Below are 26,148 nucleotides of genomic sequence, written 5' to 3' on the forward strand. Positions count from 1 at the left end.
TGAGCCTCAAATTTCGCCGTGCTCGCTAGTGGCTGCTGTAGCGTGCACGTCGAATGGGCACGCGCACGCGCACGCACTGGCTAGTTTTTGATAACCCGATATATACAGTTCTAGCTAGCTCTCTGTGTGGTAGAATGAGTGTGGGTTTTTGAAATAAGACTTCAGAATGCAGAAGATTTAACAATATCGTGTATATGAGGTATGAAGGTTTTGTTTTTGAGGTTTGTAGCTGTGGCGTGCTAAATGTGTTTGTGTAGACGTGTCTACAGCTGATGTAGCTTAGCTTAGCTCTTTAAATCACACAGCGGTGTTGGTGTTTGTTGTTTTGTTTGTTTGTACGATATAATATACCCTTTGAAGTCATTTTCTTTAAATGAGACTTCAAAAGTGAGGTTATGATCGCGACTAGTGTGCGTAGAAATTAATAACACCATGATAAATAAAATAAATTGAAATAAAAATACCAGCTAGTAGTTGACAACAGCTGGCTGTTTACAAACAAACAGAAATTTTTATGTCTGTAGCATAACACTTCAGTATGCTACTTTTTTTTTAGAGTTAAATATAACCTTTTTTTCACCAGTTGTTTTAAAGCTGACTTGAGTTATTTTTTTCTGCTTCTGAACCTTGATCATGTTTTGGACATGTCCAGTGCAAAAGTCTATAGCTTTCAAATGGAAGAAAGGCTCTGTATTTGGTCTACAAATAAAAATGTTCACACAAGACTACAGTTTAATCTAATAAGTGTAACCTAAAGAATAGATCTAAAGATATATCAAGAAAGTCTGAAAGAATTAACATTTCTCTCCTCTAAATATTGTCCAGGGGTGTACAAACTTTTGCACTCAGTTATACATGTTGAGTTGGGAAAAGGGTTCCTTGTTGCTGGTATTGTTTGTTTCTGTCTTCACCTGGAAATAGTGGATATAGTGTATCTTTAGGTGTGTATTTAAACCATAATTACTTTATTTTTTAACAAAACATTGTAACAAACTTGTGCGTATCCAGGTAAAAGGTACATAACGTAATGTATAAATGTGAAGATAAAAAAACTCCTATTGTGGCTAAATTTATTGCACAAATCAGTATTTACAATCATTTTGTATATTCTGCATATTTTATTGATTTTTTATATTTAACTGAAAAAATGGGAGCAAAAGTTTATGTAATTATGTTATGTTTTGCATAAAAAGCAAAATGTAATCTTAGGTTGATTTTCTATTCAAAATGGATCCCACTTTTTGGTGGCTGCATAAGATAAAACTTTATCCTGAAGGAAGCATTTCTCCCATCTTGCTCAAGATAAGAAAAGAGTAATCTTTGAAAATATCTTTGTCTTTTCCAGTTTACCGGGATTTCCTGCTCCTATCATGAGTTTATTTTCCGGCACGCCCTCCTTCTGCAGTTGATGATTCTCCAGCTGGTTTGGAGATGACGGACAGCGTCAGGGCTTTCCTCCGCAATGTTGCGACGGTCAGCACCTCGGCCTCCAGCATACATTCAAAAATGTAGTCGGTGTCAGTTCCCAGATTAAGGGGCCACAATCAGTCAGATTTGTGGATTCAGCACCTCTGTGGAAGTATTGCTTCATTTATTCCAGCATCTTGTTTTTTCACCTTTAGGGGATGAAGGATTCTATTCTGGGGATCGGGACGATCACAAAGCTCGATGCTCGCATCCAGCAGAAAAGGGAAGAGCAGCGCAGGCGCCGAGCGAGTGGCTCACTGGCACAGAGACGGGCGCAGAGTCAGGACCGTAAACATGAGAAGTAGGTGTGATGTGTGAAGTGCATGCATCAGCATGCATGAGATTCTGTCTTTTACATTTGTACTTTTTTGATTCGTGCTTGACATTTTCCTTGTTTGTTTTTTTTTTCAGCGAGCCCAAATTAGCAAGTAGGATTTTTCAGTGCTGTGCCTGGAACGGAGGCGTGTTTTGGGTACGTATTCTCTTGCCTAGTGAAGGTGTGCTAGTTTTAATGTTTGTATTTAGGGCTGAAAAATCCATCCTTACTTATTCATTAATGTGATATTATTGGATTTTGCTAAATTGATACTGAATGAGTCTGTTCCAGGAAACATGATTACTATTATGTGAAATAATATTACTATTTTGAAAATAAAGTCAAATATATTTTGCAATATTTGGGTAAATTACTGATCATCTTTTGGCAATATTCTTGCAGGCAGTGTAATGATTGTTAGTTAATAATGCTAATACAGACCAGATGGTTCTTATGAAGACTATAAAAGTCCAATATATCTAATTGGTGAAGCTTAAATGAAATAACCCTGTTATAAGCAGACATGTTCAACTTTCTCACTTGACTGAATTGTTTTCTCCCCCGGCAGCTAAGTCTGTTTCTTTTCTACCGAGTGTTTATACCACTGCTCCAGACTCTCACAGCAAAAATTATCGGTATGTCTATCTCCTGTTGTTACTGTATTCAACTTTCACCATTAGCTAGCAAAGGAGAAGTTTTATTTTGTGTGTCGATGTTCAGGTGATCCGTCGCTGCATGGAAATGTGTGGTCCTGGTTGGAGTTCATCCTGACGTCAGTGTTCAGTGCGCTCTGGGTTCTCCCTCTGTTTGTGCTCAGCAAGATCGTCAATGCCATCTGGTTCCAGGTCAGGAAATTAAGCACTTAAAACAGTAACACAGATGTAGAGGAAGATGCAGGATGGCTTTCTATGCTCCTACGATTAGCATATCAATGTGTTGATTTCTCCGTTTCTCAGGACATTGCCGATCTGGCTTTTGAAGTATCTGGACGGAAAGTTCAGCCTTTTCCAAGTGTAAGCAAGATTATAGCAGACATGCTCTTCAACCTCCTCCTCCAGGCCCTCTTCCTCATTCAGGTACAGGAAGTGCTTTTTTGCTCCTTACGACACACTCGGGTGAACCAGGCAGCCTTATAAATGCAAAACCGAGCGAGTATTATGCAAACGGCACGTGACTGGAACATCACAACTATTGTGACCCAACTAATGCAAATTTATTACTGAATCTTGTATTAACATTTTAAATAAATCTGTGCTTTATAATGAAACATCCAGAAATGGTTTAATTAAATAAAAAATGGAATTAAAAACAATGGCAAAATCTAAACCTATATATCTTTTATTTATTCTATTTATCTGATATATTTATATTAGATTAATTTTGTATATGTTCAATAAAAAACATAAGATGTTAACAGAAATGAACAGAAATAAAATTTGAGCAAAATCAGAAACTGCATATATTATGGTTTTCCATGTCATTTATTTATTTTGATGATTTGCATTTTAGTTTAATTTTTAGGAGACTCCAATATTTTTTGGTTTAGTTAGATTAGATTAAATTGAATTTGTTAAGTCTAATTAATTTAATTTGAATAAATACTCATATGACTCAATTTCATTTCTTAAATTTCTTTAAGATTATGTGCACAAACTAACAAAAACTGCTTTTTTAGTACTACTTACTACAACTTTTTGGTATTTTCTGTGTGTCTTTGTTCCTACTTTCTAGGGAATGATCGTGAGTCTGTTCCCCATCTATGCGATCGGTCAGATGGTTAGCCTCCTGCACATGTCTCTGCTTTACTCACTCTACTGCTTTGAATATCGCTGGTTTAACCACGGTGAGCTCCTCCTCAGCTCAGTCTGTAGTGATCCGAGTGTATGTGTGCGCGCTGTTAGTCACATGTCTCCTTTGTGGGTTGAAGGGATCGAGATGCACCAGAGGCTATCGAACATCGAGAGGAACTGGCCGTATTACTTCGGGTTCGGTCTGCCCATGGCTCTGCTGACTGCACTGCCATCATCATACATTATAAGGTATGTTATTTGGTCAAGTTGCGAACTATAGATGCTGTGCAGAAGCTGCCTGTTTTACCTGCTAGCTTAACCACTAAGAAAGTCAACCTCCTGTAATATCGGCCACTAAATAAACTGGCATGACTGGAATCATTTAGAGAAACAACACTGAGCCATAACTCATGAGCTGTTAGTAAAAATCCATCAGTTGAAGCACCACAAAAATGAACGCATTTAAACAAATTAGTTTCTGCAAATCTGTATGATATAATGCACTTTAAGGTTCAATACTAATCGTTGTTTTGGCACAAATGGAATTGCATTGCTTGTGTACCTTAAACAGATTCACAGAATTATAATTTAAAGCATTTATTCAGTGTCTGTTTTATTTCTTTCAGTGGCTGTCTATTCTCTATCCTGTTTCCGCTCTTCATCATCAGCGCTAATGAGGCCAAGACCCCTGTGAAGCTTTAGTGAGTCTATCTAATACAAGGTCGAGGCCATGCATGATTAGGCTACAACTTTTTAAACAAACATGTTGTTTTGAAGTGATGTGTCTTCTTTATTATAACAAGATTTTTATGACATGATCACATAAGCCACACCCCTTTCACTCAAACTGACATGCAAATAGGCCACACCCCATCACTGGAACTGACATGCACATACACTACACCTCTTTTACCGACATGCACATAGGCAACACCCGTTTCACTAGAACTAATGCATATAGGCCACACCTCTTCCACACTGACATGTACATAGGCCACACCCCTTTTACTAGAAGTAACATGTACATAGCCCACACCTCTTTCACTCTTACATGCACATAGGCCACACCCCCGTCACTAGAACTGAAATGCACATAGGCCACGGCTCTTTCACGCTTCATGCTGACTACATGATACCGCCTCTGTCTGACACAGAAGCCACTTTTTCTTTTACTGATATTTTAATTAGCACTGTATTTCTGTACAGAAATGACCCAATTCCTTTATCTGCAGCCATTTCCAGCTTCGTCTCTTCTCCCTGGTGGTCCTGATCAGCAACAAGCTCTTCCACAAGACTGTTCATTTGCAGACATCTCTGACCTCTTCGAGCTCGGCAGAGAAACTCGCTTCTCCTCACGCATCCCCGATCCGCCTCAAAGCTCCGCCCTCTCAGTGACCTCAGGCGCTTTTCAGACAGGTGTTTAATTTGTGTTCTTTGTGTTTTAAACACATTGTAATGTTCTTGCAGAGGATCGATCAGGCTTAATTTTAACTGTGAATGATGAGCATGTGGGATCAGACAGACCTGTGTCTCAACCGTGCGTTCTGTCCGACTGTTTTGTACCCGTCGTGTGCCATTTGGGTGATTTTATAGAAAATACAGCACAAGGACGTTGTATTTTAACCACATTGCCCCGGTCACTGCCCTCAGTGCTTATTTTCTTTTAAACCTGGCCTTGTGATTTCCTTTAATACCACAGCTAATGCTTGCATCTGATTCGTGTTCGTGTCATTAATGATAGAGCGATGGAACAATTGAAAAGTCCCTTTAATCCACAAATTGGTGTCTTTTCATGCTTGCATTCTTATTTTATTGTAATCCCTCAACCTGTTATCTATTCTTTAATGATAATACCTGATCAAGATCAGCTTACTATTGTGACAAACTAAACAAGCTGCTCTTTTCTATATGATTTGGTCCTATAATATGAATTAAGAGCTGGATGCGAAAATCCAATCAAATCCTCTGAGTGATCAATATGAAAACGAGGCTCTATGCTGCTACTGTTAACACATGGAACTGACGGTAAGCTATAAAAATGCCAAGTCCAAGTCTAACCTCCACTTCAGTCACCGTCCCTCTTGCCATATTCACACTGACATTGATATTAAAACCGATTTCACTTAGGAATCTCAGCCGGTTACTAATGTTTTACTGAAGCACATACTGAGGCCCCGTCTCACCATCGGCGAATTCACTCGGGGGGGAGATGTGTGGTGTATTTCTTGATTTTTATTTCAATGTTATTTCTTGAAAGGGTTTGTCATTACATAAGAAGTGAGTAGTGTTACAAATGCAGGTTGGTATTTGTGAGTGACCTTTTTTTTGTAAAAAGTGTTAAACCTAATTTCAATAAATTTGGTCTGTATATACATGTTTAAAGATTTTATGGCCTTTTTTTTTTTGGTAATGTTGTTTATCAAGTTTATGAAATTGCCATGATGTTTAACAGTGAGTTCCAGCGACAAACAAAAGGGCAAAGTGTGTGTGTTGAGAGCTTAATGAAGCAAACACAAACAAATAAATAATCTAATAATCTGTCTGCGGGGATACAAACCTTTGAGCTTGCTGAGACAGTTACAAAGCATGTGCGATGTAACAGGCTTTAAATTAAAAGCCTACTAGAACCCACCAAGGGTTCCTTATTCCTTTGTACAATATGCAATACAACAACAATTATAATATTCAATACAGTACAAGGTACAGTGCAATATAAAATAACATTTTAAGTCACAGATAGCTTGGATGTCTTTGCCAAAATGACTTTGGGTGTCTAACCATCCTGCTAGTAGCAAAGCCATGTATTTTTTTGGAGGTCAGAATGACAGTCATAAATTCATGCAATGGCCTGGTTTGAGCTTACAGGTGTTTTTTTTTTTGCATACTGTCCGTGAAGACACAGTTTGACAAGTTTGGGGTGGAGGAACTCCATCGAGTCCTGACCTCGGCCACAATGAACACCTTTGGGATGAATTAGAATGTCTTTTGTGATTGAGGCCTTCATCAGTCCAACATCAGTACCTGACTTCACGGTTGCGACTGATTGGCAGAACTTCCACTCTACAGGCACACTACAAAATCTTATAGATAGCTGTGTGAGAGGAGGTATATATACGCCCAAGCTTATAAAGTCAAGATGTCCTCATAGTTTTGGCCACACAGTGAATAAATATAATATAACATAACTAATCTCGTAGAAAGATTAGGGATTGAGTAACTGTCCAACACACTTTATTTAAACTCTCTTTATTCCCAGTTCATTCTTGCCTGTTTATCACCTGGTGCAAAAAACAATGTTTTTTAAAAAAAAATCATAATATTTTGTATTTACTTTTTTAGTACTAGTGTACAGCACTTATTCTGTGAATCTACACCGTAAGTAACACATCTGTAAGGACACGTCAGTTCTGAATCGCCCTAAAGAAAGTATGGACTTCGTATCGCTTTGAATGACAGGTATGCAACCAATCAGAAAAGAGGGAATGTAGCCATGATTGTTGATCATCCAATAAGCGCGAGTTTTACGTGGCTGGGCGGGGCTCTGATCGTTGAGAGTGTAGTGTGTGTGGGGAAAAGTGAAGTGTGGAAGAGGAGCGGAGTGGAAGGGAACCGCCGATGAAAGAATTTGGTAAAAAAAAAAATTTTTTTATCAGTTTGCCTAATAATCGAGAAGAAGATAGATAATCTGCAATATATATGGAGGAAATTAGATTAAGGAAAATGTTTAAAATGGTGTAGCATGCTGTGTTGTTTGCTTGCTAGTTAGCAAGCTAGTTCAGGTTAGCAATAGGAAATGAACCGTTTTGTAATCTTATTATTGCTTATTTTAGTAACATTAGTTGTCTAGAGGTAGTAGGAATTTTAAATATATTGTGCATGAAATATAAAACGAGCATTTTCTTGCATTTTTGCCCAGTTTCACGAGCAGCTAGCCAGATCCTGTTAACGTGTTTTACGTAGCTGAATTCCATTGACTGGTTCATTCACTTATTTTGGTGACTGTGTATGCTAATCATAACGCGCATTGAAAACATTTTGTTTGCACAAAAAATAAAAAAACACAAACTCGATTTATTTTTCTACCCGTATTCCAGAAAACCCGCCTCTTGACCGAGGGGTTTGATGGACACCTAATAGCGCTTTGTATGAACAGTGAGATCAGCCAATCAGAAGATAATGAATGTAAACTAAATAGTGCACGGAGGCGGGATTTGCGTGAATACAGGTAGAAGAAATACAACAAAGCATGCCTGACTGGATTTGCTGCACCTCTGTAGACCTGTCAGACTGGCTGCTTTGAACAACAATGCCACAGACGCACAGAATGAATGTTTCATTTAATGTGCCAATAAACAGATGACTGTGTTTTTCTGTGTCCCAGGTATCCAGTGCTAGAAAAGTAAAGATGACGAAGATGGGCTTCCTGCGGCTGTCCTACGAGAAACAGGACACGCTGCTGAAGCTCCTCATCCTGTCCATGGCGGCCGTGCTGTGTGAGTGCTTTTTATTTAGCTTGTATGGTTTTTCTACAGAGTAGACAGATGTTTTAATGCCTCACACTCACTCTCTCTCACTCTCTCTCTTTCTAACTACAGCGTTTTCCACTCGCCTTTTCTCTGTGTTGAGGTTCGAGAGCGTCATCCACGAGTTCGATCCGTAAGTATCCACACACAGGTATGATGGAGAGAAAGCATGATGTAGATATTTACCATGCATGGTTCTGGTTCTCAGGTATTTCAATTACCGCACCACTCGTTTCCTGGCCGAGGAGGGCTTTTACAAGTTTCACAACTGGTTCGATGATCGTGCGTGGTACCCACTCGGCAGAATCATCGGAGGCACCATCTATCCTGGTAGGTAGAGTGAAACTCAACAGAGTGCTAGTATACAGTGTTGGAGGTGGAAGTCTTTTATTTGGTATGTGGCGATGTGCAACCATAATACCCTTAATGTGGCCATGTGAAACCATGATGTGCTTCACAGTGAAAGTTTGCTTGCAAATGAATGTATGATTTCTCTCCATGGATATGCAAATTGTACATTTTCAGTATCACTAAAATGAAACATGTCCTATTACCATAACAACTACTATTTCATCTCTGTATCCTCTCAATTCTGTGTCTTCGGATTTAAATATAATTTGCATATCAGCTCATGATTGGTTCAAACTGTGGATCTTATTTAGTGACATCACTTATCATGCTCCTAAAAGCCCTGCCTCAAACTGAATCAAACAATCAATTGATTAGTAGAATTTTTCAATCCAAGAGAATTTCTACACTTTAAGAATGAGAAAACGTTTTCTGTGCAGGTTTGATGGTGACCTCGGCAGCCCTTTACCACATGCTGCACTTCTTCCACGTCACCATCGACATCCGAAATGTGTGCGTGTTTCTCGCACCGCTCTTCTCCTCCTTCACTGCCATCGTCACCTACCACTTCACCAAGGAGCTCAAGGTTTCTTCTCTCTGTCCTCATCGACTCGTTTCAGGTTGTGCTGTTTCACTCAGATATGCAATACTGATTTTTTTTTTTTTTTTCCTGACAGGATGCTGGTGCTGGACTTCTCGCCGCCGCTATGATCGCTGTCGTACCAGGATACATTTCCCGATCTGTTGCAGGCTCCTATGATAACGAAGGTTTAAAAAACTTTTTTTTTTGGAAAGAAATCATATAAGGCAAAGTTTGACATATCGACACTGTCTTTCAGTTGCTCTTTAGATGCAAGTTACTATATAATTGTGTGAAGTATGTGTTCCATTTCTCAGATTTCATCCTTATTGTCTTTCACTAATAACCACTGCTTTAGGTTTTATAATGATAGATTTGTTGAGGTGTCTGTTCTGATTGATCAGATTCATGGGTCTTGATTCATTTTCATTCATGTTTCCTGTTTATACCACAGTTAGGGAAGTCTCCAGTTTCAGGCATAAAGCTATGATTTGAAATCTTTACAGACCTTTTTCCTTTATTTAATTATATTATCTTCAAGAGTGAGAGTGAAAAAATAAGACTGATGATGGAACGTCTGTAACTTAACTGATATTTGTTTGATGTTTCGTTCTATTAAGAAGGATTAAAACACTTCAGGACTTGCACCTTGACTATTTTTATATGTACAATAGTGTTTATTTATCTCATGGTTATACAGATCTGTTCTTGTTTAACCACATTTTGACATGTAACCATGACGAGGAGAGGGAGGGAAATTAGTAGGGAAATTGTGTTTATTTATGTTTATAATTTGTGACACTTAGGCTGTTTTTCTTCTTCTTTAAAGGAATTGCTATTTTCTGCATGTTGCTGACCTACTACATGTGGATCAAGGCGGTGAAGACGGGTTCAGTTTACTGGTCGGCCATCTGCGCATTAGCGTACTTTTACATGGTGAGCGTCATCCCAGGTGGTAGTGATGTTATCACTACTGTTCTGATTTCTTATAGAGCCACGTTTTTTTCCCTTGTAGGTGTCATCATGGGGAGGCTACGTTTTCCTCATCAACCTGATCCCCCTGCATGTACTGGTGCTGATGCTCACCGGCCGATTCTCACACCGTATCTACGTGGCTTACTGCACTGTGTACTGCCTGGGCACCATCCTGTCCATGCAAATCTCCTTTGTGGGCTTCCAGGTAGATCAGTCTCTTTTTTTAGGAAAATATCAGATGTAAATCACCTATTTATAATAAATTATAAATAATTTTTTATTAGCAATGTAATGGTTATCAGCATTATACATTTTGTAAACAATTATAAAAGTCTCCATACATTTACTATACATTTGAATACAATTATTAAAAATTTTTTCATGCACAAGGACCGTCCATTTATTGGGATGTTTATAATATGTACAAATACATACGGTTTAAGTAGTCATCTAAAAAAAAAAAATCTATAGAAACTGTCTGTTTTTAAATAGTTAATGTTCAGTGTCCTATACTGTCATTGACAAGCAAAAAAACAAGGTCTGTATTACACTAGGGGGTGGGGCTTATTTTCCAAGTTTAAAAAGGAAAGGATTTGAATATTCATTGAATAACAAAAAGGTATTTTTTTGGGGCGAGGTAGTTTTCGGAACCTATGGTTAATCTCTTGGCTCTCTAAATGAAGAGGTATTTTACTCCACTCTTGTTTTTTTTTTCTAGCCTGTGCAATCCTCCGAGCACATGGCTGCCTTCGGCGTGTTTGGCCTGTGCCAGATTCATGCCTTTGTGGATTACCTGCGCAGCAAACTCAATGCCCAGCAGTTTGAGATCCTCTTCAAGAGCGTCTTTTCCCTGGTCGTCTTCGTGCTGCTCACCGTCGGAGCCGTGCTTATGGTGACTGGTAAGGACACGACACACCCTGTACTCTCCCTCTCACATGAACACACACACGCACACCTGCTCAGTCTGTGTGCTCTTATCTTAATAATGAAAAAAGTGTTTGTTTAAGATTGTAGCACAGCTTGGAGACAGGCAGGAGGTAAATGTTAAAAGTAGCCTTTAATTTTGTTTATTACTTGGTTGCTGTAACCTTCCAACCAACCTTCCAATAACTGTGTTTTACACAGTGTTATTGATAAAAGTAGATAAATGGAAAAATTTGTCCTTTATCATCATCAGTATGGAGGAAAAGACAAAGATAGCAGGTACTCGTCTAATTTAAACGTGGCTCGTTGTAACTTGACTTCTAGTTAGATTGCAAAAGCCTTCATAGGTAGTGATATTTGTAATATTAGCTTATAAATGAATAACAACCTTGTTTCTAAATCATGTTACCCCAAATACGGTCATAACCCTTGACAGTAAAATTATAAAACAATGTCACTTTGTTGTATGAGCCACAAAAAAAGAGCATCCCATCATGAACATGTGGCTCTTTCTGTTGTGATCAGGAAAGATTTCCCCATGGACCGGCCGTTTCTACTCTCTCCTGGACCCGTCCTATGCCAAGAACAACATCCCCATCATCGCCTCTGTTTCCGAGCACCAGCCCACCACCTGGTCATCTTACTACTTTGACCTGCAGTTGCTGGTCTTCATGTTCCCTGGTAAAGAAACCTACTTTATTTCATTTATTTTGCCTCTAGAATCTCAAAAACATAATGTTAATTGTATTTTTTCTTTAATTTCTCCAGTGGGTCTGTATTACTGTTTCAACAACCTGTCGGATGCCAGGATCTTCATCATCATGTACGGAGTGACCAGCATGTACTTCTCAGCTGTGATGGTAAGCTCCATGTCTGTCATTTTAAAAAATGTTCAGTGTATCTGGTGAAGTTACAGATTCTCACCTTTTAATTTATATTAAAACATTTTTAATTTGTTTTCTATTTATTCTGTTTGACATGTTGTGCACTCACTATGTAGGCTTTATATATATATATATATATATATATATATATATATATATATATATATATATATATATATATATATATATATATATATATATAGCAAAGACACATAGTGAGAAAATTGCAATGAATATGAAGCTATCTGGGATTTAGCTCCATAAACTATTATTGCATGGAATAAATTAACACGGATTTGTCCCACAACTAAAACATTATAAACATGTTAATATTCACATACATTTAAATACTACATATTTTAATAATCAAAATGTAAATGCCTTAGGCTCATTTTGTGAAGGATTTAAAGACCTTTAAGCTGTGAATTACTTTGTGAATTTGCTTTTATATTGTGTAATTTAGAGCTGTGATTCATTGCCTTCCCCCACTGTAGGTGCGTCTGATGCTGGTTCTGGCTCCAGTCATGTGCATCCTGTCAGGAATCGGTGTTTCTCAGGTTCTCACCACGTACATGAAGAACCTGGACGTCAGCCGACCAGACAAGAAGACCAAGAAGCAGCAGGACTCCACCTACCCCATCAAGAATGAGGTGAAAGCTTAAAACTGATTGAAAATTAGAAAACTGAATTATACCTGGGTGATATAATGTTGATATTTAAATTCAATGAAATACATTTAGTCTAAAAATCGTGTTTTATTGAAATGTCTTTTCATATTATGATGTGAGATATTTTCGATATGATCTCGTCCACCCCTTGGAGAGTAAGTTAAGTTTAGAGAAATTGAAGCGATTTGGAATTTCTGCAAAAATCACAGATAGATACAATGACCTGACTAATGACATTTTAAACTGTTTTCAAATCAGAAGTCACACATTCCTCACCATACAGTAAAAAAAAAAAAAAAAAGACTGTGTTAAACTGATTGTGGTATTTTTCTCCACATGTCTGCAGGTTGCTAGTGGAATGATTTTGGTCATGGCTTTCTTCTTGATCACCTACACCTTCCACTCGACATGGGTGACCAGTGAGGCCTATTCCTCCCCCTCTATTGTGCTCTCGGCTCGTGGAGGAGATGGCAGCCGCATCATCTTTGACGATTTCAGAGAGGCTTATTACTGGCTCAGACACAACACCCCTGAGGTCAGACACGCATACTTAACTCGCTTTCTTTAATCACGTCGTCCACACTGCGTTCACATGTAGTGCAATTTTAATTCGGCTTTCCAATGCTGTAAAAATCGTTCTGTTTACTTTACACTACACTCCTTGTTTTATCTTTTCTCTACTGGCGTAACCACAAATGATTTCATTCATTCATTTATTCTTCATTTGACCATGGATTTCATGATCCAGAACTATTTCTGGGCAGGAATATACCTGGGATTGGACGTTAGTCTGTCACAGACCAAAAAAAGTGGCAGGCTACAGATTTTAATCAGAAAATTCATGAATGTGCTACAAACATACGTATAATCGCTTATTTCTGAAGCCCTTAGACTTCCATTTTGTTAAAAATTTTGTTCCTGTGATTTCACACACCTTTTTTTTCTCCCTCAGGATGCCAAGGTCATGTCCTGGTGGGATTACGGCTATCAGATAACTGCCATGGCAAATCGGACAATTCTGGTTGACAACAACACCTGGAATAACACGCACATCTCTCGAGTTGGCCAGGTGAGCCGCTCAGTGCTCTTTAGACTGAATTTATTTCTATTTTACAATCAGGTTTTAAGATGGACCTAATGATTATAATATTGGTGTGTGTTTTATAATGTGTGTGTGTGTAGGCAATGGCCTCTTCAGAGGAAAAGGCCTACGAGATCATGCGAGAGCTGGACGTGAGCTACGTGTTGGTGATCTTCGGAGGACTGACTGGATATTCATCAGACGGTAGGTGCTCATACTCAGTAAAACAATAAAAAGAAAAGGATTTTGATTCATTTATTATTTCAAATACAGGCACAAATGCATATCATAATAATTAGATAATATCTAATTTTTCAATTCAGCTCATCATGAACTGACTTTTTTTATTTCTGTATTTATTTTCTTAATTATTTATATCTAATAGAATCTGGTCCATGTTCAGAAAAAGTCCATGAAGCTAATTTTTATTTTAAAAACACATTTTATTGTTATTTTTTATATATATAATATATAATTTACTTATTTTTATTATTTTTTACTTTATTTCTTGAATATTGCTATTAATTGCTATTTTATTGTTTTATTTATTATTATTATTTTGTTACCATCTTTTCATGAAGTTCATTTTCACTAATGAAATCTTTCCGGTCTTGTAGACATAAATAAGTTCTTGTGGATGGTGCGTATTGGAGGCAGCACAGACACGGGGCGGCACATCAGGGAACACGATTACTACACTCCCACTGGCGAGTTCCGCGTGGACAGGGAAGGGTCTCCAGTTCTGCTTAATTGTTTAATGTACAAAATGTGCTACTACCGCTTCGGCCAGGTCTACACCGAGGCCAGTGAGTGTCTCTGTCCAGTCTGCTTCTGTCTAAAGTTTAAATTCGCTCTGCACTTTTTTATTAAACAAAACTAACACGCATGCTCATTGCAGAACGTCCTCCCGGTTATGACCGAGTCCGTAACGCTGAGATCGGCAACAAGGACTTCGAGCTAGATGTGCTGGAGGAGGCATACACCACAGAGCACTGGCTGGTCAGGATATACAAGGTAAACATCTCTAAACATCACTGCATCTCATCTCTTAAAAGTCAAATGAAGATATGCTAATAAGCCTGTCCTTCTGCCCAACAGGTTAAAGACCTGGACAACCGAGGCCTCTCGCGAACGTAAAACCCAGACACTCGTCATACACACACACACACAGACACAAACGCACAGCACTGAACACCTTCCCCTGTGATCTGAAGAGCAGTGTGGATATTTTTTATACTTCTGTTGTGATTGCAGGACAAGGTTCTATTGCCTTTTTTATGATTTACAATGTGGTGTTACTTTTTTTTTTGGAATGAAGTGAGACTTCAAAACAACAGGAAAACGTCAGTATGTGTTTCTGCAATCAGTGACCAACCAAATGATTTGTCTACCAATGGGATAATAAATGGAGTGAATGGGACACATGTGTCTTTTGTTTATTATTACAGTCAAAGGTAAACAAACAACTAAAAATATTTCCCAAATTTTATAAAAACTAACCTGTTGCATCATGTAAAATATAGCTCAAGTTAGATAGCTAGCATCTCTTTCCACAGAATGCACTTTGCTAATGTTTATTCATTTTGTTGATGCTTTAAAACTAAAAAATAACTGAGGCTTCAGCTTAGTGGTTTTGTCTACTGTATAAAATTTAATTAAGTATATTTACTAATGTGCGTTTTATGGTGCCACAGGAAGATAATTGGTGGTGTTTGATCAATCTGTCCGAGACACTCTTTTTGTATTTTACTTGTTTAACCATGGCCTGAGAATGGCTTACATATATATAGATATTATATATAAAGTTATTAAAAATATACCATTATAAAAAGCAAAACAGTACATTCATACAAAAAAAGCAGATTTTCATTCATTCATGGTATTTTTTTTACTTTTATTTTTTACTTTTACCACTACATGAGGTGATTTATTATATTTTAATTATAGACATGTGTTAAAAAATCTGCAGTATTTTTTCACATTATAAGAATATAATAAAAGTGATTAGGACTTTATCCGAATTTATTTACATGATTTTATACGAATTAAATCCGCCTCAGCACTGGCCATGGTTTTAATAAAACAGACTAGCGTCCATTTTGGCATCAGCTGAAGGAGGAGCATCTGGACCAATCAGAACTCGCCGTCTCATCCGGGCACTTGTCCTGGCTGCACAGACTATACCAGCTAATAAACATGGACGACGACTTGCTATTTAATAATACAGCTTTTTGTTTTATTCATTTTTTCGAGGTAAAACAATATATTTCGAGCCACCTTGTCGTACTAACTTGCGAGCTCAAAACCTTCTACACGACACGCGGTCGAGACTAAAAGCGGAGTGCTCATGGGATATGTAGTTTTTAGGGAGCTGCAAGAAATCACTAAATCTAACTAATACAGCTTGAAATGTCGGTACAAACGTTCTTGGCTGTAGATAATGTTTTCCATGTGCAATTCGAGAGTCCACTGCTTAAAAACTAAGCTGTAAAACATACGCACGGCTGAATAAAGTTATAATTTAATCATAATAATTAAATACACTTCCGGGAGCAGCTTGGTGAGGTGTGGCGTGACGTAATCACAAAGGGGCGGAGCTACGCCTGCACGTCGTGTGAATCCTCTCAGCGTGAGAGTCAGTTGAAGATCACGGCAGGAAGGAGTAGGTTAACTTCAGCGATGTCCAGTTGGCATAAAATCCTGTTAAATGGCCACAGTTACAAAGCGTTGGCTTTAGTAAACTCTAACCGCTGCAGCAGTGGAGTAAGAAGCAGTCGGAGTTTCAGTACAGGGAGACATGTGCGGAAAGACATCATCTCGGGTGAGTTAGAGCTGTTCAGCTGCCTGCTGTAACCAGGACAGTATTACTGATCTGTCAGATGAAGATAAACCCCAATAACCAGTCAGTCACCTTTAATAACCTGCTCTCAGCCGGTTTTATTTATTAGACGTAGATTTTGTCTGAATCTCAAATCTCGTATTTTCTGTATTTCTGCTTAAATACACTGAGATACTGATAGTGCTTGGTGTGAACTGAGTGGATGTTTAAATCGTGTCTATAAGCTTGTTGGTTCCTTCCTACATAGCTTTCATAATCCTGAACTTTCACATTTACGAATCAACTTCCTTCCTTCCTCCCTCCCTCTCTCAAATTCCTTCCTTCCTTCCTTCCTCCCTTCCTCTCTTCCTCTCTCCCTCTCTCTCTCTCAAATTTCCTTCCTCCCTCCCTCCCTCCCTCCCTCCCTCCCTGCTTCTTTCCTTTCCAGCTTCCTTCCTTCCTTCCTTCCTTCCTTCCTTCCTTCCTTCCTTCCTTCCTTCCTTCCTTCCTTCCTTCCTTCTTTACAGCCTTTTTCTCAAATTTCCTTCCTCCCTCCCTGCTTCTTTCCTTTCCAGCTTCCTTCCTTCCTTCCTCCTTTACAGCCTTTTTCTCAAATTTCCTTCCTCCCTCCCTGCTTCTTTCCTTTCCAGCTTCCTTCCTTCCTTCTTTACAGCCTTTTTCTCAAATTTCCTTCCTCCCTCCCTGCTTCTTTCCTTTCCAGCTTCCTTCCTTCCTTATGAGCTTCCTTGTTTCTCAACGTTCAGATTTTCTTCCATTCCTTTTGAACTTCCTTTGTCCTTTCCCTCTTTCCTACCTACAATACAACATTCAATAAAAAATAATTTTCCTGCTTCCTTCTTTCTGACCGAAAGACGCGTTATCTTGATTTCATATCAGCGTTTTCTCAACTGGTATAAAAGTTCACAATAACAGCGATGGCATGCAAAAGCAGGACGTGAAAGTAAACTGTTCTGTGTAACTGTGTGTAACTAATCTGTTTGTAAATGTAGTTACACTTCCGATATGAGAAGTCATGCTGCTGTATGTGTATAATCTTCACAGATACACGTGAGCAGTCACAGTTAGGAATCAAAGTGAATATGATGAAAATATTTTCTTTGTTTATGTTTTAACTGATGATCTGAATGAAATGCAGTCTTGACTCTGTTGACAGCTGTGACCAAGATTTTTGGCCCAAAAAATCTAATTTTATAATAACAAAAAATTCTTGAGCCTCCTTAATCTGTTTTCATAAAAGAACTGAAGATAAAAAAAAAAAGTAGGATCGACATATGCTGAAGTAAATTTCTTATTAATCGCCTGATAAACAGTGAGAATAGTGTTGGATTGTTCGAGTCTAAAAAGAAAGAGTGTAAAGAAAATTTGTATATTTTTTCCCTAGATCTTGAGGACCAGTTTAAAGCGTTCCGTGAGAAAGCAAAAGCGGCGATGCCAGGCAGTGACTGGAGCCCATTCGAGCTGACCCAAGGCCTTCCACCTGAACGTGCTGACATCGTGATCATCGGAGGAGGCGTGATTGGCTGGTCCATCGCGTACTGGCTGAAGAGAAAACTGATGTCTCAGGATTCGTTGAGGGTGCTGTTGGTGGAGAAGGATCCCACTGTAAGTCCTGTTCACTCGAGCCACATGTACTTACAAAGTTCTGTGTTTTTTTCTTACTTCAGTTTCCGTCTTTTTTTTTTTCTTTTCTATCTTCTCAGTACAGCCAGTCCTCCACGGTGCTCTCTGCTGGAGGAATTCGGCAGCAGTTCTCACTGAAGGAGAACATCCAGCTCTCTCTGGCCTCCGCTAACTTCATGAAGAATATTAACGTAATCCTTCACTGCTTCACTCATGAGTTTATTAGAAATATATGAGATGTAAATCTCGCTCTCACCAGTACACTGTTATGACATCATTAATCATGTGAAAATGGTTTAGGATTTGACATCCCCTCTGTGCAGGAACATCTTGGCGTGCTGAACGAAGATCCCATCGACCTGCAGTTTAATCACTCAGGTTATCTTTTCCTGGCCAGTGAAGCGTCGGCACACATTATGGAGGAGAACTACGCCATTCAAAAGTGAGAATAATTTACAAATTGAACAGCGCTACCTATAGATCTGCTGGATGATGATCTGTACATGGTTTACTGCTGTGTGTGTGTGTGTGTGTGTGTGTGTGTATATGTCTTCTCTTTCACACCCAGTGTTACCTCTAGAAGCTCAGGTGTGGTGACTGAGAACGTCAGTCACCCACATGGTTAACAGTGTTGCTTTGAAAAGGTCACATTGTGTCACACTCGTGTATATACAGTATGGTCTATATCTAACATCCAGATATATTACATCCGTTATAATAAATGAACCTTTTTAATTCTTAAAAAGTAGTATTAGTTTACTGTTAAATAAGGAAGCTAGCTTTATAACGACAGGCTGTCTTTGGAGTCTTTACAGTTGAATCTCAAGAAGTCGAATCCCAGTGAGTCAAGACCAAATTAATAGGGCAGAGTCCGAGGGAGTCATGGTGATTCCCATGGAGTTGAGATTCAGTTAATCCACCAGTTAATAGGCCCAGTGAGTCGAGTGGAGGTCTACTGAGACGAGTCAAGGCCAACTGAGATGAGTCAAGGTCCACTGAGTTGAATCACCAAGAGTAGAGGCAAGTAACAATTGATAGGACAAAGTCTGAGAGGATCAAGGTGATTCTCATGGAATCTAGTGGTGGTTCATTGAGTCAAGTGGAGACTTACTGAGTCTCATGTCGTCTTGAATCGATACCCGGCAAAGTCGAGTCAACTCCCTTCTAAGGCTCAGTGAGAATCAACCACTTCAAATATTACAATGAATCTGTATTTATCTATATATTTTTCACTTCTTAGAGAATTCGGGGCTGAAGTCAGCCTGCTGTCACCCACACAGCTGAAGGAGAGATTCCCCTGTTTGAACACCGATGGCGTCGCTCTGGCTTCTCTTGGTTAGTCTTTTTTTGAGAGCTAGTAAACTTTAACACTATGCTTGGGTCCAGGTGACATACATTTTTGGATTTTTTTTTATATCCAATAAATAATGTATTTCTCAGGCTTTTAGTCAACAGAACAAATACAAATGGTAAATAAAATGACAGTTTTAGCGATATTTTTAGCACATCAAGCTGCATTTTATTTCCACAGTCTGTCATGGTTATTCTAGATAACATCATCTTTTATTAATTGTTAAAAACTGTTAAATTTTAGACCATACTGATCAGCTTCTCTTCACCAGGACTCGAGAACGAAGGCTGGTTCGACCCTTGGACCCTCCTGAATGCCTTCAGACGCAAAGCCATGTCTATGGGAGTGTATCAGTGCTTTGGAGAAGTCACAGGTTAACTTTTTTTTTTAATCATTTTTTATAACATATTAAAAGCACTGTGACATTATTCTGGCCTCTGACTTGTGTAGCTGTTTGTAGACTTCTGTTAATCATGACCGGAATCATGTGCATGTGCGATGGCTGTTACAGTTTTCTCTGTTTTTTTTTCAGGATTTAGATCTTGGACACAAAATGCAGAAACCATGGACGGAGACCTGCTGAACATAAAAAGGATCAAATATGTTAATGTGAGTTTTATCCCTTAAACCAAGAACTAGAGGTTTAATAATATGAACAATTAAATCACAATATTAATAAAGCAGATTGTTTTATAATTATCTGATGCAAACTAATATAGCATCCAGTTCACCCCATGATGCAGTAAATAATTGCTTGGTGTAAGAGAAAGTGAAGCATGAGCTCAGTTGTGATTCTGTTCCAGGTTCAGATGCCTAACAGTTTGGAGTACCAGCCTGTGGAGTGTGCTGTGGTCATAAACGCGGCCGGCGCCAGCTCGGGGAAAATCGTCGACATGCTAGGTGTCGGACATGGCTTGAAAACCCATGCGGAGGCCTTCCGGTTACCTGTAGAACCCAGAAAGAGGTAGCGCTAACATTCAGTGACATTCTGATTCTGAATCAGTTCATTTTCTCTAACAGCATGAGGGTGGTTCTGTACTCCAACAACCTGCAGGTACGTTTATGTGGTGCATTGTCCAGACGGGCCGGGCCTGGAGTGTCCGTTTCTGATCGACTACTCGGGGGTTTACCTGCGGAGAGAAGGCCTTGGAGGAAATTACATCACAGGGATGTCACCGGAGGAGGTGTGGCTTAGCTCTGTTTTCTCAGCTATTTTAGGAGAATTCTAGAATACCGTAGAGACGTAAACAACACTGTATACATCAACACTGTTTATTTACTAACAACAGTTTTGATGTCAGATTTATCAGAATTTTTATTGACACCAAAAGAAACCAAAACTAAAGAAGCACCAAAAGACCAAACAGCATGTTGCTATAAAGGAAGGAGGACTGTGATTTTTTTTAAATTATTGGATTGAATTATTCGAGAATTTCTCCTAACAAGTTCCTGCATGTTCTTGTTTCTTGACCTGCTGCAGAACGAGGAACCGGACTGCAGTAACCTGGATGTGGACCATGAGTTTTTCCAGGAGAAAGTCTGGCCTCTTCTGGCACATCGACTTCCTGCTTTTGAAAGTCTGAAGGTGAAAACATTCTGTACTAAATGCAAGACATAGCTTTATCCATTTCACATGCTGCTTTATATTTTTATTCAGTCATGCGTTATGGGAAACACTGTAGTAAATTAACCTGGGAATATAATTTGTCCACCTGATTGCTGATATCTGTTTTCATCAGGTGTCAGGAGCATGGGCGGGGTTTTATGACTACAACACGTTTGACCAGAACGGCATCGTGGGTCTGCACCCACTGGTAAACAACATGTACTTGGCAACAGGTTTCAGTGGACATGGGCTGCAGCACTCTCCCGCCGTGGGCCGTGCTGTGGCTGAGCTCATCCTGGATGGGGACTTCAAGACCATTGACCTGAGCGCCTTCGATTTCAGACGCATCCTCTGTCAGGAGCCCATGCTGGAGAGGAACATTGTGTGAGCATGGAGGAGGCATCATTAATGCTCTAAAACCGTTAACCTGAACCACTCAGGTTGACACGTCGTGGAAAAGAAATGAAGGAAATAAGAGGAGGCGCCGTGACATAAGTGCTGTCTAAAGTGCAAACAGGATAATTACTCCTTACTCATTCTCTGAAATGCTCTTTACTGAAAAAAGTATGCGTAATTATGCAGCATTTCATACAGCATTTTGAATTTTACAGGCAAAACTGAACTGAGAGGAACTTTTGAATCATGTCTTGTGTTTTTAAGTGTAATTTACCCGTTTCTTAGAAGGGTACCAATAATTCTGATATTGACATTAATTGATTTAATTTCCAGTTTGTCTGCTGGAGAATCAAACGTGGATGTGTTTTAGCATCGTAATAAAATTCAGAAAATCTTGTAAAATGCTGTGGCACATTTCTGAGTGGAAGTTTACAGAAATGGTCACTGTGTGTGTGTGTGTGTGTGAAAGAAATATACTGGGAGTAAACTGTACATCAGGTGTTTCTCGTATAAAGATTTTCGTGCTACAACAATCTTTACCACAAGGTGGCGACAAAGTAAAAAAATGATCCATTAGGCTTTACGGGAAAAATAGTTGAAAACTACAGATTTCAATTATAAAATTGTTGCTGGAAACAATTTTTACTTTATACAAAAATGTGGCAATAATTTTATTTAACAACACTATTTAGGGCTTTTTTGACCAGGAAAATAAACATTGGAAGTATGGTCTAATTGTTGTAGTTACTGTGTTTGTCAAATGAATCTACATTTCTTTTTTTCCCTTTTTTTTTTAAAATAGTTGTACTATTAGTTCTAAAATAATAATAATAAAAAAGCAACAAATAATATTTACATTTTTCTTCTTAAACGCCATTGGTCCTTTGGGTCACGTGGGTCACAAAATGGCAGCGACACAAAATAGCGTCGAGTCTGAAACACAGAGAGAGACAAAGCGACATAAACCCGATGAAAATGATGGCAAGCCCGCAGCGGAGAGCTCCATATCGGGCTTTGAAGTCGGGCGAATCCTCCGCGACTCTGCCAGGGAGAAAAACATTTTCGTGCACGGAAAGGTACAAAGCGGGAAGACGTTCTTGTTAGCTTGTTAACTAACGTTACTCCTGGGCTGCATCTCAAACAGCTGTTTGTTGTCTTCATTAGCGCACTCGTTAGTGTGGGAAATAATGGCTTCTACACCATTTGTAGTGCACTGTACGTGAGACACGGAGCCGTTTAGGATTCGGTTGACTTACCATGAAGTTACAGAGAGCTGATAATGCAAGATTGCATATTTAAATTTCATTCATTCTCAGATTCATTCAGAACATTTCAAGAGTTTTATAATGAAGACATGAAGAATACTTCATTTTCGCATTATTTCTTCCGTTGCCAACCCCATTTCTCCAGCTTTGTCTTATAGTAGGTTAGAAGACATTCATTCTTTTATTTTCCATTTTGGCTCTGTGTGTCATCACCTTTCGTTAGATTGATGACCAGGAGGCTATTGTCATCCTGGAGAAAACTCCGATCACACAAGATGTCCTTCCAGAGATGTTGAAGAAGAGCACACAGCTGCTGGAAATGAAGAACGACATCTACAGCACCTACCAGCTCCAACCACCACCGTATCTCAACGGTAAGGAACCTACATGTCCCTCAGACTGACAGCTGATCCTGGGTAAACTCTAGCTTGGTAGTGCGTCTTGATTTGAGGTATTTACGGTGTATTTTCCGCTAAAGACGTTGGCTGACGTTGATGTAGATTGTGAACGTTGTGTAAAATAATGGTTTTTAACGAATTCTGTCTTATTTGCAGGGGTTAAAACCACTGTGATCTGCCCAGCAACGGAGAAACACGTAAAGAAGTATCAGCGTCAAGAGACGTTTCTCATTGAGGAGACTGAAGAAGACTATCAGTCCATCACACTTCCCTACATTAACAGCCAGAGCTTCAGTGTGCAGGTAGGTCATGTCTCTGGACTGCTGCTGTCACCATTCCCACTGGCATTTAGCTTCAGCACTTGAAAATACACATCTGTTTTTGTTGTGTGTTTTAATAAAAATGTTGGCACACTTGGCTCTGTTTGGGATCCTGAGCCATCACTGAGCTGCTAACCTCCTGAGAAACTTCTACTTTTACAGGTAAAGTTACATGATAGGGAAGTTTGTTGTCATGCCATTGTTGTCATGGTTTTTGTGTGAGTGTGTGTGTGTGTGAGGACTGTCTCTTATAATATCGAATGCAATAAAAACTTGGTTGCTTTTCTATACAGTGGGTCTACAACATCTTGGAAAAGAAAGCGGAAGCTGACCGGATCGTTTTCGAAGATCCAGACCCACAGGACGGTTTTGTCCTGCTTCCAGATTTCAAATGGGACCAAAAGCAGGTTTGTGAACATGTGACAATAAATGAAAGAAATAATTATTTCACTAAATATCAACAACTTGTTTATTAGCACATTTTAAATGGAGGCGTTGCCTAAAACTCTGAGCACAGAATTAGATCTTTTACAATGTATTAGTATGATAAATAACGTCTGATTATTCAGAAAAAAAACTCAGAGCAACCTGGTTATGTTAGTGTCTGAGCTCCACCATAAAACATTAGACCAAAGTAAACTGGAGTTATCTTGTTCCCGGATTAGTGAACAGTCTAGTCGAATGCACTGTTAATGATAAGGAGGTTTATTCAGTCCAAAAGAAGAAATTAAATATCAGGCCTCAGTTGAGAAGTTTTGTTTGCATTATTTCAGGTTGACGACTTATATTTGATTGCAATTACACATCGAAGGGACGTGAAGAGTTTGAGAGATCTCACGCCGGATCATCTGCCTTTACTGAGAAACATCCGGGAGAAAGGACTGGTGAGTGTGTAAGAACTGACACAGGGAACGGAAGCGTCAGAAAATATTAAAAATGGGTGTAAAGGATCATTTCTTTATGTTAAATATTAAACAGTTTGTTAAATGAGTATATTCCTGGACAGTAAACAGGGCACGATGTTTCACTCTCTCTCTTGCTTTCTCTCATTTGTTTTTGTTGGTGTTGAGGAATACAGTTCTCTGCTCGTGGTAGAATATGTTTAAAATGCTCCCTGACTCCTAACAGGAGGCCATCATGAAGCGCTACAGCGTCCCGGCATCTAAACTGCGAGTGATGCTGCACTACCAGCCATCTTACTACCACCTCCATGTGCACTTCATTACGCTGGATTATGAAGCTCCAGGGTGTGGTGTGGAGAGAGCGCACCTGCTCACTGACGTCATCCAAAACCTGCAGGACCGACCGGAGTACTACCGCAAACACGCACTGACTTTCCCCATTCGAGCGGACGACGCACTGCTGAGCAAGTTCAGAGAAGCTGGGAGAGTCTAGACTTTTACTTTTGTAAACCTTGTAAGTGTGAGAGACGATTGTTCTTGTTCTTACTGTAATCCTGACAACGTCTTCTCCAATTTGTTCCAATTTTGTCATTTGACATGTATGTCATGTAGCCTTTTATACGCTTTTTTATACGAATAAAATATTCAAGGTTCACCCATGTGGCTTGCCATTGAAGCATCTTCATGTACTTCATTAACTGCCCTGTTACTAACAGCTCCACTTCCCCCTTTGTAAAAAAAAAACGTATTTGTAAAAACATCGCTGCGAATCTGGAGACAATTACAAGCTACATTATGAATTTCAAACTGTCTGGCATTAAATTTTGCTTTTCCACCATCAGTGATGTACAGGATCCCCTGTGGGTAACATACGATCTAACAATGTTTAAATATTTATATATACATAAATAAATATTCACTGGCTAGAAATATATATATTTTTCTTACAATACTTGTTGTTTTATCCATGATAAACATCCTCAATTTCCCAGTCTCCATACTACCACACCTATAGATTCATTCCTTGAACCAGTGTCCACTGGGAAAGGGATGATTTCCTCTGTTTATGATAAAAATACACTCTCTATATTGAAATCCATAAAATTTCAGTGGGAAGAAGAATTATTAGAGAGCATTTCAGATGAATTATGGGAGAGTATTTTATACAGGGTGCAAACATGGCTGGATCCAATGCAGAATACTCCATCCTACTTGGGTCAAACTCTCACAAATTTATGTTGATGTTGATCCTATCTGTTATTACTGTCGTCAGGCTCTGGCAACCCTGCTGTGAAATATTTGAGACCGTGTCTCAGGTGGCTGGAATAGCAATTAAACCTGTGGCTACAGCAGCACCGTTTGGTTCACTTCCTTTATCAGTTCATTGTCCAGGTTATGAGGCGGATTTTGTAGCCTGTGTGTCCCTCCTGGCTAGGCGCCTGATTTTATTGCATTCGAAATCATCTGCTCTCCCGATTCATTCCTTGTGGATTAAAGACATTTTTCACTTCACCAAAAAGAAAATAACTCACAGATATTCACTGAAGGGCTCTGTCGAGAACTTTTATAAAATCTGGGGCTCTTGCATATATGGAAACCTACACTCCTTTTACTATTTAAAAATAGTAAATTATTGAACTTTCCACCAGTGTGTGGTCGTCATATCTGTAATAATCTGTATAATTGATCCGTTTGTGTTTTTTTTTTGTGTGTCTTCTGATAATGTTTGAATTCTAATGCGTGTAATACGAAAAATATGAATAATTAACACTGCTGTACCCCGAGACTTCAAACACATTCGCACTGGTGGATGAAAACTGCTTTTTAAATATACATTATTACAAATAATTTATGACATTTTTTCCCCCTTCTGTACAGTTTGTGCTCTTTCTGTG

General features: G+C 38.9%; 4 protein-coding genes across 5 annotated transcripts; all 4 read left to right on the forward strand.

Moving 5' to 3' along the window:
• Positions 1 to 38: 38 nt before the first annotated feature.
• On the forward strand, positions 39 to 5,945 carry ei24 (EI24 autophagy associated transmembrane protein). Of its 2 annotated transcripts, XM_058411402.1 has the most exons (12): positions 51 to 199; positions 826 to 941; positions 1,346 to 1,473; positions 1,623 to 1,768; positions 1,879 to 1,939; positions 2,352 to 2,418; positions 2,504 to 2,628; positions 2,740 to 2,859; positions 3,515 to 3,626; positions 3,711 to 3,822; positions 4,200 to 4,274; positions 4,806 to 5,945. In XM_058411402.1, exons 3-12 carry the CDS (start codon positions 1,432 to 1,434, stop codon positions 4,966 to 4,968), a joined length of 1,023 nt encoding a protein of 340 aa, XP_058267385.1. In that variant the 5' UTR covers positions 51 to 199; positions 826 to 941; positions 1,346 to 1,431; the 3' UTR covers positions 4,969 to 5,945. The 2 variants fall into 2 exon arrangements, with proteins under 2 accessions (XP_058267384.1, XP_058267385.1); XM_058411401.1 differs by lacking the exon at positions 826 to 941 and having other exon boundaries at positions 39 to 199.
• A 1,139-nt stretch (positions 5,946 to 7,084) lies between these two features.
• Positions 7,085 to 14,976, forward strand: stt3a (STT3 oligosaccharyltransferase complex catalytic subunit A). The gene is made up of 18 exons (XM_058411390.1): positions 7,085 to 7,201; positions 7,955 to 8,066; positions 8,169 to 8,229; positions 8,305 to 8,426; positions 8,885 to 9,030; positions 9,122 to 9,212; positions 9,854 to 9,960; positions 10,040 to 10,204; positions 10,718 to 10,898; positions 11,449 to 11,604; positions 11,692 to 11,783; positions 12,302 to 12,457; positions 12,822 to 13,010; positions 13,428 to 13,544; positions 13,658 to 13,760; positions 14,174 to 14,362; positions 14,455 to 14,570; positions 14,655 to 14,976. The coding sequence occupies exons 2-18, from the start codon at positions 7,979 to 7,981 to the stop codon at positions 14,691 to 14,693; spliced, it is 2,118 nt and encodes a 705-aa protein (XP_058267373.1). The 5' UTR covers positions 7,085 to 7,201; positions 7,955 to 7,978; the 3' UTR covers positions 14,694 to 14,976.
• A 1,200-nt stretch (positions 14,977 to 16,176) lies between these two features.
• foxred1 (FAD-dependent oxidoreductase domain containing 1) lies at positions 16,177 to 22,087 on the forward strand. The gene is made up of 11 exons (XM_058411394.1): positions 16,177 to 16,377; positions 17,777 to 17,997; positions 18,096 to 18,206; positions 18,339 to 18,457; positions 19,256 to 19,350; positions 19,638 to 19,739; positions 19,899 to 19,975; positions 20,170 to 20,330; positions 20,421 to 20,550; positions 20,847 to 20,951; positions 21,106 to 22,087. The coding sequence occupies exons 1-11, from the start codon at positions 16,236 to 16,238 to the stop codon at positions 21,358 to 21,360; spliced, it is 1,518 nt and encodes a 505-aa protein (XP_058267377.1). The 5' UTR covers positions 16,177 to 16,235; the 3' UTR covers positions 21,361 to 22,087.
• A 154-nt stretch (positions 22,088 to 22,241) lies between these two features.
• dcps (decapping enzyme, scavenger) lies at positions 22,242 to 25,183 on the forward strand. Its single transcript, XM_058411411.1, has 6 exons — positions 22,242 to 22,444; positions 22,857 to 23,007; positions 23,188 to 23,333; positions 23,645 to 23,758; positions 24,125 to 24,235; positions 24,480 to 25,183. The coding sequence occupies exons 1-6, from the start codon at positions 22,274 to 22,276 to the stop codon at positions 24,744 to 24,746; spliced, it is 960 nt and encodes a 319-aa protein (XP_058267394.1). The 5' UTR covers positions 22,242 to 22,273; the 3' UTR covers positions 24,747 to 25,183.
• Positions 25,184 to 26,148: the final 965 nt, after the last annotated feature.

The sequence above is a fragment of the Hemibagrus wyckioides genome, linkage group LG16, assembly GCF_019097595.1.
Source record: "Hemibagrus wyckioides isolate EC202008001 linkage group LG16, SWU_Hwy_1.0, whole genome shotgun sequence".
NCBI lineage: Eukaryota > Metazoa > Chordata > Actinopteri > Siluriformes > Bagridae > Hemibagrus > Hemibagrus wyckioides.